Below are 12,789 nucleotides of genomic sequence, written 5' to 3' on the forward strand. Positions count from 1 at the left end.
CATTTCTGTCTCCACTATTTGGATTTCAGATGACCCCTTTCTTTAAAGAGGAGGGAAATGCCTTACTTGAGTGTGATCATCTGTTGGCATATGTCAGGGGGAGGGCTACCTGGCAGGGGAGACATCTCCTGGACAGGATTTTTGCTCTCTCTGGAACAAAGAGAGAAGGTGTTCAAATGATACTCAGGTTATAGGGCCCTCTGCTTCACATAACAATGGCATTGTGTACAGCAGTTATCGAAAGAAGGGTGTCAGCCAATGTGGATTTTATGGCCCAGTTGGGGAGGCGGAGGCTCCTGTGACCTCTGCCCAGATTCCTTCCTGGAGCCCTGATTCTACTCCTCCTCTCCCCTCAATCAAATGACATTATCCGCTGCCCTCAACACTGGGGGCTTTGTCTGCTTCCATTGGAGAGGGCGGACTACTGCAGATGTTGAAGGAAGGCATGAGTTAGAGCCTGGGGCAGAAAAAAAATCCTTGAACAAAGAGGTTTATTAACTTCAAAAATCTATAAGGCCTGGTAATTCTTTGTTAGTGTTTGTTGGTTTACATACTGTGGGTGTGGTTCTGAGGGAAGTTCAGATGGTAAAAAGCCCCGGCCAGATTGGTGTGCTAGTTCGCAAACAGAGCCTTCCAGTCCCGAGTCTTTCATACTCATTGGGGAGAGGAAAAGGAAGGAAGAAACCAGGAAGTTCATGACTTCCCTTCTGAAAAATCAGTGTTGTTCTGAGATGTATCATTTATTGAGCACCTATAATGAATTCCCCTGGCTGGATGCTTTAATCTTCGCAATGATTCTGCCTCTGAGAGGTGAAAGGGCATACTTTAGGTTATTGAGTTGTGATATGGTGTTTCGAATACAGAGTCTGACTGTAAAACTGTGCTTATTCTCCACTGCACTAATTTTCTTGGGGTGAATGAGGCTATTTGGCTTGGAGAAGACTCTAGTGGAGATGTGTTCTCTGTCTTCAGATCTCTGAGGGCCTGCCACAGGAAGGAGAGGGGCAGAAAGGGCTGAGCTGGAACCCCAACTTCAGGGAAATAGATTTCAGCTCAAGACAAGCAATTGAGCATCTTGCCCTTTTGTGGCCAAAGCAGGTTTGGAAGGAAATCTGTAATGGTGTGTGTTTACAGACATTTGGAGGGTGTAGTTCTTCTCTCTTTCTAACTTGATGAGGCAAGAGGGAGGAAGTCCATTCTGTGTGACCCTTGAAGACCATTATTCTGGTGGAAACTGGGCCTGGGAGGAAGGAGCTGGATTCCTTGGGAGAAACTGAGGAAAGCTCTGGAGCCATTCTGGAATGCAGCAGTCATCCGGTCAATGACCAGAGAGGAAGCTGACTGGAGAGGAAGCCCCCTTGGCACCAACACTATATAACAGGCAACAATGGGAAGCTGTAGCTCAGTTGGGGTTCATGGCTATAGCAAAAGACATGTTCAGGGCTCAGTTGAACGCCAACTGAGCCATGAAATCTGAGATATCTGTTCGCTCAGTAAACTACTCAGGACAGTGTGTCCAGAACTTCTTCCTTTTTTGTTTTAATAATTAATATTTGTTATAATAGTAGTATCCCCATCTTACAGATGAGGAACTGAGGCTTAGAAGAAAAGACTTGTTTAAGGTCACACAACTAGGAAGTGGAATAGTGGGCTCTTGAACCAAGGTTTTTTATTGGCAATTCCAATTTTTCCAGTGCCTTTTGTCAGTTATGCTCTCTGTCATCTTGCTTTGCCTGTTCCCATTCTGAGTGGAGGAAAGTTTGGTCCCTAAACTTAGAACCCCAACTGAGCTCATTCTGTGCTATAATGGCAAGTAGCCACTTGTGCACTGGCAGTGTGAAGTAGCAGAAGGAACAATGGTGGTAACTTCTCCAGGAGCTTCATTTCCAGTTACATATTACATTGATTTGCTTTCAGATGGGTGGTAAACGCAGCTGCTGCCAAGCCTTGCATGGGATTTCAGTGAACCTCAGGTGTTTGGGTATTGATGCAGGTTTTTTTTTCTTTTGATGCAGTTTTGCACATAATTTTTTACGCCGTTCTCTTGAGATCCCAGCCTGGCTTCCCAATCCTGCTCTGGGCTTCTAAAGTGGCTGATGATGTCACTAGTTGTTTACTCAGATAGATGCAGGGAGGGAAGCTTGGGGCTCTGGAACTGATCTGATATCCCCTCCACAGATCCCAGATGTAGGCAGCCTACACTTGCAAAACCGAGAGATAAAGGGGATTATTTCTTATATCAGAAGCTCCTGGTAATTAGTGAGGATTGTCTCAGGCAAATCTCTTCCTCTCACTGGACCTCAGTTTTCCAGTTTATGCTTCCTGAACTCTATAACTCTTCATAATTTGATTTTGGTGTTACAGGGCTGAGCAGAATGCACAGCCTTCAGTTTCTTAAGCTAGTGTCTTACAAACTGAAGTCTGAATCCCTCTAGGAGTATGTGGTAGGATCTAGGAAGCATATGCACAAAGCTTTGGGATAAATATGATTTAGTTTCTTGGAATATCAATTTTACTTGTAGATGTTATCAACTACATTAAAACATGATATCTAGGGAGTAGAATGTAAAATGTGCACAAATGATTAGGATTAAACCTGAGACTTCAAAGAAATTATGGCTGGCAGCCATCTACTTATCCTTCTCTGCTCTTCCTCCTCTCCCTGGGTATATGCTTTCATTATTTTATGCTGCTTAAGGATTTTTCCTATGGACAGCTTTAAGAAATATTGGCTCATGTCAGGTGAGCTGACTGCCTGTGGTCAAAGGGGGCCAAAAGAGAGGTTTTTTTCAGGGATGGGACCATTTATCACAGTGGAATGATAAAGATCCTAGCCACTGGAGCTCCCAGAACCAGGAGCTAGATGTTATCTTTCACTTAAATGAGGTTTCTCCTTCCTTTAGTGTGGAGATCTCAGCTGGAAGTATGGCCAGAGGACCTGGGGCTTGGAATTGGGACCAAAGTTGCCTAATCAAATGGTTCCCAGCATCCTGTGTACCTTAACTGGAGATTTCTTTCTAGCCTGGGGTCAAGGGCCATCTCTTTTGCCCTTTGTTCTTTTTCAGTATCAATTCTAACTTCGGACCATATTTTCCCCACACCCTCACTTACTTACTTTAGGACTTCAGTGGAGGCTGGGAGACATTGCCCATCTCTCCAAGCACTGGAGTCTGAGGAAGTGGAAAGTTTACTGGATTTCTTTATGGTCACAGAGGAAGAGGGAATTCTCAGAGAGGTTAAAATCCCCCACTGATCCTGAACTCTTTTTGATATTGCTTCAACTATTACCTTGTTGAACTTCTCTGAGCTACCATGGAGCCCAGAACTACTTTGAGTACCCATGCTCTTCCTCCTCTCATCACATCCCCACTCGCTCCACTAGTGAAACACAACTGGGTGTAAAAAGAAGCCAAGGAACTCATCCTGGGACTGGCTGCCTACTCTGTCCCTGCTCCACTCCCCTTCAATCCTGAGCTCTCTGAACCTCTACAACTTGGCTGTTGGCACAGGCAAAGGTCAATTGCTACTCTATCAATTCATTTCTCAGTTCACCTGCTTCCATGATCTAGCATCTTGGCCATAATGGTCCATCTTCAGCATCCTCAATGGGTCTTTCTTTCCTAGGGCTCAAGTGCTTCTTGGAACTTTCTCCTTCCCATCAATTGCATCTGGACACACTGTGTTGCAACCCTGTGGAAAACCATTTAACTGTTATTTGGATCCTATATTAGATCTAGGATGAGATAAAAAGTGCTTTTAAAAATCTTTCCTGTCCACACACTCCCCAACCATCTTCTTCAAAAAGCCAATATCACATTTTAAACATAAACACTTTGAATTTTCAGTCTAAAACCTCCTGGAATCTCCTGCTGCCTATTAGAACCAAGACACACATGGTGTTTGAATCCAGGCTGTCTTTTGATCTTTTTTCACCTGTTCCCTCCCTCCTTTCTTTTCTAAATGTGTTCTTAATTACTGAAGTCAGCAAAAGGTGGGTGGAAAATGGGGTTGTAGTCTCTTAGCACAGGAGTTCTTAAACTTTTTATTCCACAGTCCCCTTTGCCAGTCAGGTGAAAACATAGAACTCTTACTAAGTCCGCTATACTCTGTATTATTTCAAAAATATATCACATCCACACCAACACATCCCCACAAGAATATTTTTTTTGAATCTCAATTCAAGCTCAGAGATCCCTTGTTAAGAACCCCTGTCTTAACCATTTGCAAAATAGCCATGTAACCAAATAGTAGAATGATAGAATTTGAGAGAAGAAAGTGACCATTTTTTCTTGGGGTATTGCAAAAGGGGTGCAGTATGAAGGGCATGGTCATTACTCCCAGATGCTAAAGATAAAGGACAATATATGGGAGTAATGCAGGAGTTAAACCAGCAATCTCTAACTTCAATCTCTAATCCATCCTGGGAGTGGGAAGCTGCAGGGCACAGTAGAGGAAGGGAGGTAGCAGAAAGTCCTGGATTTGCATGAATTTGGAGTCAGACAGTTTTAGTCGGAATTCTGATTCTGCCACTCACTCGCTGTGTGACCTTGGATAGATCACTTCACTTCTCTGAACTTTACTTTCCCCATCTGAAAAATGGGCCTAATTATATATAGTTATATCATAGGGCTATGGGGAAAATTAAGGAAGATAATGGAAGTGAAATTTTGGTGTGTGGTAGTGCTCATAAGTAATAGATCCCTGCCCTGTCTCAGCAAAAGTACTTTGTACAGAGAGATGCTGCCATCAGTTCTTGACTGCTCCTCCAGTGTATTTGCTTGCCAGATCCTTAAGAGCATGTTAAGCCCTTTGAGGGGAGGGACCATGTTGGCCTACCTTTGTGTCCTCTGTGCCTGGCACAGGGTAGGTATTCAATCAATGGTTATTTTGTGTTTTTTCTTCTAGGTGGTGAAAACTATTGGCCTGAGGGAAGTTTGGTTCTTTGGTCTACAGTACCAAGACACTAAGGGTTTCTCTACCTGGCTAAAACTCAATAAGAAGGTAATGGTCCATCCCTCTGTTGTGTTTGGAATTTACCCTTCCAGAACTTGCTTAGGGTGATGACATGTACTGGCTGACAAACCCAAGGCATATATGGCTATGTTTTTCATTGAGTGGTCTGTTGACTACCTGGCTTAGAAGAAGAACACAGGACTCAATATAGACAAAGCACTTGCTCTGTCCCCACTTTGACTTCCAACAGTGAGAATGACCAGTGTCCAAAAAGGAAAGGGCCCTTTACTTCCCACTTGAACTCCAACATGTTTGGGATCAAAGCCATTAACAGTTTATCAAGAGGGATTGACGTTCCTTTCTTCCTCCCAAACTCAAGGGCTCTAGGAGATTTATGAGAGTCACAGACTCTTGATCAGGAAAGAATCTTAAAAGTCTCATGGTCTTATATCCCCTCCTCTGCCTCCCAACTGGTACCTGAATCCCCTATACAGATGCTTCCCTCCTTCGTGATCTTCTTAATGGAACATTAATTTTTTTGAATATATTTTTATTTATTTTTAAAAGATACATAGAACAAAATGTTACATTAAAAAATATAGGAGGTTCACATATGCCCCACTCACCACACCCCCCACTTTTCCCACATCAAAAACTTCTTTCATTAGTATGGTACATCCATTGCAATTGATGAACACATTTTAGAGCACTGCTACACAGCGTGGATTATAGTATACATTGTAGTTCACAATCTCTCCCATTCCATTTAGTGGGTTATGGTAGGATATATAATATCCTGCATCTGTCCCTGAAATATAATTTAGGACAACTCCAAATCCCCAAAAGGCCCCCATATCACAACTCCTTTTCCTTCTCCCTGCCTTCAGCAACTCCCGTGGCCACTGTCTTCACATCAATGATATAATTTCTTCCATTGCTAGAGTCAGAATAATTCTATAGTAGAATACCAGTTAGTCCAACTAATCCATATTTTATTCCTCCATCCTGAGGACTCTGGGCTGACGATGCCCACTCCACCTTTCTATTGAGAGGGAGCTTCAGTCCCACGTGGCTGGTGGATGGGACTCTCATGCCTGCAGCTGTAGAGTCTCTCAGTTCCTTGGTGTGGTTGTTGTCCATCCTCTCCTCTCTATAAGCTTACCTGGGTAAGTCCAACGAACTGGAGAATAGGTGTTGCAACATCACTGAGGCTCAAGACCCAGCTGGCATATGGACAGCCAAGTCTCCTGGGCATACACCAACCCCAGTGCTAACCACAGGTTCAGTAAAAGTGAGGTAAGAGGCATGTGTCGAGATGTCACATCTAAGTCCAAATCCATCACACTCAGGAGTACAAATTCCAAAGTAGGGCCCACTGGCAAGACATCAAACTCCATAGCCATCTGCCATGACCGTAGGACACAGGTGTCTCCGTAGCCCTCAGGACCACCACTACCTGTGGTTTTATCTACTTTGGCTGTATGTGAGATCCTGCTGAGACATGCATAAGCGTGACCTCTCTGATGATCTCCCGACTCATTTTGAAGTCTCTTAGCCATATAAACTCATTTGTCTTTACCATTTCCCCCTTTAATTCAAAGTCATTTTCTAGTTGCATCAACAGCCAGTGCTTGGTATTAATCTCTCGGTGCCAGGGAGGCTCATCTCTGGGAGTCATGTCCCACACTGGGGGAAGGTAATGCATTTATATGCTGAGCTTGGCTTAGAGAGTGGCCATGTTTGAGCAACATGGAGACTCTCAGGAGGTAACTCTTAGGCACCCTGCAGCTCTAAGCCAAGTTGAAATTTCAATTACACAGGCTCATAAGCATCATCATCACTATCAACGGCCCATCATTGGACCATCCTTCTTTACTGGTCATTACCCTTGCACTTGGGAGATTGTTGCTGTTCCTTTGGGGAATGCAGCAAAGCTCCTCAGGATGGGAACCCAGTGCTCCCTCAGTTGTCATGAGCATCCCTACCCACTATGCCAATACCCAATGAACATCTGAACATATCTATATACCCTATATGCATGTCCAGGCGAACTCCCTCCCATGCATCCCCCATCAATGACACCCCACACCAATGCTCCTCCCCTGCCATAGTTGAACCCCTCTATGATCTAAAACTTCTTAAAAAATGAGGCCTAATATATTGCCATATTCAATAATAGGAAAATTAAATGGTAATGAAAGGTTTAAACATTAGGAATAAAATACAGAATACTTTAGAAAAATTAAAATAAAGTAAAAAAAATTGGAGTGTATTAGTCAGCCAAAGGGGTGCTGATGCAAAATACCAGAAATTGTTTAATTTTTATAAAGGATATTTATTTGGGGTAGGAGCTTAACAGATACCAGGCCATAAAGCATAAGTTACTTCCCTCACCAAAGTCTATTTGGAGCAAGGTGGATGCTGACGTCTGCAAGGGTTCAGGCTTCCTGGGCTCCTATGTTCCTGGGGCTTGCTTTTCTCTGAGTTCAAGTTTCCTTCCTTCCTGGGGTTTTCTTCTCTTTCCTCTGTGAGCTTACTTCCAGGAATTCCATCTTTAGTCGTCAGTATCAAACTCCAACATCAAAACTTTAATATTAAAAGCCCCTAACTCTGTTCTTTGCCATGCCTTTTATCCCTAATCATAAGTCAATCATGTCCAGTTACAGATCAGATTACAAGCATAATCCAATATTTCTTTTGGGCGTTTATCAATTATATCAAACTGCTATATGGGGTATGAAAAAATGAAAAATATTATAAATTTTTTTTGATGTTTTGCCTTTCATCACTGTAATAAGTGTTATCCTGTACATGCAATGAGAAGGCAATCTCTTCCCAAATGGGATATTTTGAGTAGATGTCCATTCAGGCTCTCTACCCCAAATAACACCTTTGCTGGAACCTGGCAGTCATCCATCTCAGATGGAATATCCTCAGACTGTCTGGCTTTGTCCTTGGAGGTCTCCATATTGACCTATGGCTTATTTCCCTGATTATGTCTAGGGGGTGCTTATCCCACCTTCTGCTGGTAGACTCTTGCTTTCCCAAGGGGTGGAGACTTTTGCTGGACAAATGTGGAGATGTTAGGAACCAATTTCAGGCTTTAAAAGACAAGTTAGTTTATACTCTTGCCTAGCCAATTCATAGCCAACTCAGTCATACATCCTAGTCTTTGCCAATTTATGGAGTTGGGGGGAGCCCTAAAAGAAATTTTCTGAAGCCTACCCTCAGAATTTGGAGGCAATTGGATATATTGTAAGATATTAGTAGCTTAAGGGCTTATGAACATCAGTAGTTGTTAGATAATTTCAGGAAGAAATTCCCATTGGGAAGTGATTACAGACATGAAATTGAGTCCCCAGTGAAAGTAATTTGTCCCCTGCTTGAATTATTAGGACTGCCACCCAGCTCTCTGGGATTACCAAATTGATGATCTTTCAGTATCTTCTCCTAATCCTACTCTCAGTTCCCTGCTCCATAGCTTGATTTTCAAGACCCCATAATCCCTTGCTGCTCCCAGGTGACAGCCCAGGATGTACGGAAAGAAAGCACTCTGCTCTTCAAGTTCCGGGCCAAGTTTTACCCTGAGGATGTATCTGAGGAATTGATTCAGGACATCACTCAGCGCTTGTTCTTCCTGCAAGTAAAGGAGGGCATTCTCAATGATGATATTTACTGCCCACCTGAGACTGCTGTGCTACTGGCCTCCTATGCTGTCCAGTCCAAGTATGGTGACTTCAATAAGGAGGTTCACAAGTCTGGCTACCTGGCAGGGGACAAGTTGCTGCCACAGAGGTAAGGTAGTGCCTTGGCTGTCTTTACTCTGGCCAATGAGGGCTGCAGTCCGTGACTGGCCAATCCCTAAACACAGTGGCTGCCACATCTGCTCCTCTCTACTGGAATCTGCCTGAGGCCCATGTTAATGCTGCTCAGAAAGTCATATTCGCATATGGCATCGTACTCTCTTGTTGTTTCTCTGGCTTTCAAAATAAAAAGCTTTTTTTATAGAAAACTTCATTACCATGGAGAAAGATGTTTGTTTAGAGAACCAGAGATAGACTGATGGTTTTTCCCTTTTCCCTGGTTCAGTTTTCTCAGTCTTTCTCAATCCTTTTCACTAATTCAAACTTTTTATATCAGAGGTTGACAGGGGAGAGAGAGAAATACACAAGCTAGAAACATGAGTGTCTCAAATAGCCTTTTAATATTAATAACCAGTTTACGGAACTTTCTGCTTTTGTGAACTTCAAATTTCAAGTCTCTCAAACATTCATTATTTTTTATTTAGTTTCATGAAAAGACATAAAATGAAATAAATAAGGCAGGCATTATCCATATTTCCTGGCTAAGGAAATAGGGGTCCAGAGGTGCTCAGACTGACTTGCCTGAGATCCCACAGCTCATTTGAGGCAGAGCCAGATCTGATTGATTTTTAACCCTGGGTTTTCCCTACTGTATCCAAAGGCCGTTTTTATAGGCTTTTGGATTGGAAGGAAAAGCTCTGCCTTATTCTGGGAGCTCCAGTCCCACTAGGACCGTGGTGTATGCACAGACCATCTGAAGGTATTAAGGATAGTGGTTATGCCCAGAAACTCTACCTGGTTCATTGCTGTGACGTCTGATATGGTACATTTAAAGCAAGTCTTGTTCACAATCTAGTAGATATGGGAGGTTTGGCTTGTTGCCTTCTCACAAAGCCATTTGGATTTATTTCCATTATGTAGCCATAGACATTCTTTCCATCTCTGAACAATATTCTCACAAACAAAAATTGGTAATCCCAAGAATATCTTGGAGAGAATGTGCATGGCTCTGTGAGACCCATTAGTCCCCCAGGTCATTACAGACTCTTCAAACATTACTGCTTTGCTTGAGGACCACAGGACATTATTAGATTTTCTGGTTAAAGGTCAAAGGAAGGGGTTCCCATTGCCTTCATTCGTTACCTATTCTGTTATCTCTTACCTCTCAAGCAGTTTCTTATGTCTAATTCAATACCTTCATGCTATAATTTCAGTCTGTTTCCAGTGTGACTTTAGAGGGGTGACTGCATATCTTATTTGCATCAATGTCTTCGCTAAGTGGGCTTCACCACCCCACCTGCAACCCTCCACATACACACATGGGCTTTGTGCCTTAAACTACTTACCACCCATTGTCTTTCCAGGGTCCTGGAGCAACACAAACTCAACAAGGACCAGTGGGAGGAACGCATCCAGGTGTGGCATGAAGAACACCGGGGTATGCTCAGGTAAACCCATCCTAGCAGCTGTGGGCTCCATTGCCCTTGAAAGGAGAATGAGAGTTGGTTTTGGTGAGAAAATGCATATACCTAAGGATGCTGGAGAATGTTGGAGAAAGGAGGACAAGAATGATGCTAGCACTTGTGCAATTAATGAGGGAAATTAAAGATTGGAAAGATAATCAGGACCATTATAAGACCTTTTTTGTTTTTGTTTTGTTTTTGTGAATGACAGAAACTGGTAGCCCAAACAGTTTTGGCCATAAAGAAATGAGAGGACCTCAGGCTCATCATAATTGCTGGGTACCAAGGCCTTCCAAAGTAGGAAATGGGGAATGGAGCTCTATAAACATGACAAGTCATTTTTTGGTTGTCTAGTTGCAGAACAAATCTTATTATTTGTCATCACCACCCTATCTGTGATCAGCAAGGAAAGAACATGCCTGTATAAGAGGCTGTGGCAATGAACAGGAAGAAGAAAATTGTTTATATGGCAGCTAACCTACCAGAGTCCAGCAAGGATCAGCCCACCTTCATTCCTCTTGGGAGCCCCAGACCTTAGACTCCTGTCAGCAGGTTTTGATTAGCAAAAGTCATATTATGCTCTGTTCCCCATCATCTGATCACCTTCCATCCCCTTTCCCACCCTTGATGGCAATGTCCTTATCGAAAGTGCAGATTAGGCAGACTTTCTTTTTCCTGGGTCGGATTCCTAGGTTTCCCTCTGTGAACTTCTACTCTGTGTCCTTTAGGGAGGATGCTGTTCTGGAGTATCTAAAGATTGCCCAGGATTTGGAGATGTATGGTGTAAACTACTTCAGCATCAAGAACAAGAAAGGCTCAGAGCTGTGGCTTGGAGTGGATGCCCTGGGTCTCAACATCTATGAGCAGAATGATAGGTATAGCATCTCTTAGTCTATTTGCGCCACTCTGGTACCTAAGGCTCATCCTCACCACTCTGTCTCCTGGGGTCCACCTCAGTTCTTTCTCTACCTAGATCAGGCCAGCCCAGGTGATTGCACAATACCCCTCATGCCTCCAAATCCTGCACTGACTAGACTCACTCTGTCCAATATGGTAGCCACCAGCCACATGTGGCTGTTGAGCACTTGAAATGTGACAAGTCTGAATTAAGATGTGCTGTAAGTATAAAATATGCACCAGATTTTGAAGACTTATGTGAAAAGCAGAATGTGAAATATCTCATTAATATTTTTTAAAGTATTGATTATATGCTGAAATGAAGGTGTTTTTTATATACTGGGTTTAAATAAACTATTATTATAATTAAGTCCACCTTTTTCTTTTGATTTATTTTAGTGAGGCTTCTAGAAATTAAAATTACATATGTGGCTCACATTATTCTATTGGACATTGCTGGTCTAGAACCCACATTGTCAGGATTTGTAAGTAATCCAAAGTCTGAGGTGATGATTAAGTGACTTTGACTTTTTAATTCTTCTCACTGCAGCCTTATCTCACTTGCTTATTTTTTTTTTTTGTCTGTCTTTGGTGAGAATGGAGATCATAGATTAGTTTGTTGCATGTATCTCTTGAATCTTGGAGCTTGCTGTTTACCTTCCCCCCAACTTTTATAGCCTTTGTAAAAGAGTTACAGTTAAATAGGGGATGTTACAAGCTGTATGTCTCAACCAAAAATATTACAAAACAAACCTCAGCGATTGGGGCAAGGGATGTTGTGTTGGTTGTGGTAGTATTGGGAACTGCACCCTCAATGCTGGCAGCTGACTTGGTAGCATAAGCTGGCAATTAACTTACCCCCTCAGTTGAGGGAAAAGTTTGAGGGGAGAGAGGGTGAGGTACCAACCCTAACTATGTCCTAGTTTGCCCTTGCCATGATGTTCTTGGTCTCCATTTCTACAGATTGACTCCCAAGATAGGCTTCCCCTGGAGTGAAATCAGGAACATCTCTTTCAATGACAAGAAATTTGTCATCAAGCCCATTGATAAAAAAGCCCCGGTAAGTGACCCCTTCCTCTGGCCAAGACAGATACTTGCTAACGCCTAGATCATGCTCAGATCATGGTTGTATTTTTCTCTCCTTTTTTATGGCTTTCTTTTTGTGGATGGAAGCAGGAGGAACAAAAGGAGCCCAGGGTCCACAGGATGGAGTCATAAAATATGGATTAGAGTGAACTTACTGATACTCTACTATAGAACTATTGTGGCTAGTAATGGAAGAAACTGTAGTATTGATCTGGAGAAAGTGGCCAAGGTAGTTGCTGAGGGCAGGGAGAGGGAAGTAGAGATGAGATATGGGGGCATTTTCGGGACTTGGAGATGTCCTAAAAGATATTGCAGGGACAGATGCAGGACATTATGTATCCTGCCATAACCCACTGAATGGACTGGGGGAGAGTGTAAACTACAATGTAAATTATAATCCATGCGGTGCAGTAGTGCTCCAAAATGTATTCACCAAATGCAATGAATGTGCCACAATGATGAAAGAGGGTGTTGATGTGGGAGAAGAGTGTGGGTGGGTGTGGGGTATGTGGGAGCCTCTTATATTTTTAATGTAACATTTTTTTGTGACCTATGTATCTTTTAAAAAAAGAAAGAATTTTATCCAT

The 12,789-nt window shown here is 42.7% G+C and overlaps 1 protein-coding gene across 5 annotated transcripts in view; it reads left to right on the forward strand.

Annotated features, from left to right (window-relative positions):
- MSN (moesin) overlaps positions 1 to 12,789 on the forward strand; it is a 289,177-nt gene that overhangs the window by 265,020 nt on the left and 11,368 nt on the right. For all 5 annotated transcript variants that reach the window (XM_058291745.2, XM_071213170.1, XM_058291746.1 and 2 more), the window contains 5 exons: positions 4,906 to 5,001; positions 8,474 to 8,748; positions 10,121 to 10,204; positions 10,948 to 11,094; positions 12,080 to 12,176. In XM_058291745.2, coding sequence (XP_058147728.1) covers positions 4,906 to 5,001; positions 8,474 to 8,748; positions 10,121 to 10,204; positions 10,948 to 11,094; positions 12,080 to 12,176 — 699 coding nt within the window. The remainder of the gene's footprint in view (positions 1 to 4,905; positions 5,002 to 8,473; positions 8,749 to 10,120; positions 10,205 to 10,947; positions 11,095 to 12,079; positions 12,177 to 12,789) is intronic.

The sequence above is a fragment of the Dasypus novemcinctus genome, chromosome X, assembly GCF_030445035.2.
Source record: "Dasypus novemcinctus isolate mDasNov1 chromosome X, mDasNov1.1.hap2, whole genome shotgun sequence".
Classification (NCBI taxonomy): Eukaryota; Metazoa; Chordata; class Mammalia; order Cingulata; family Dasypodidae; genus Dasypus; species Dasypus novemcinctus.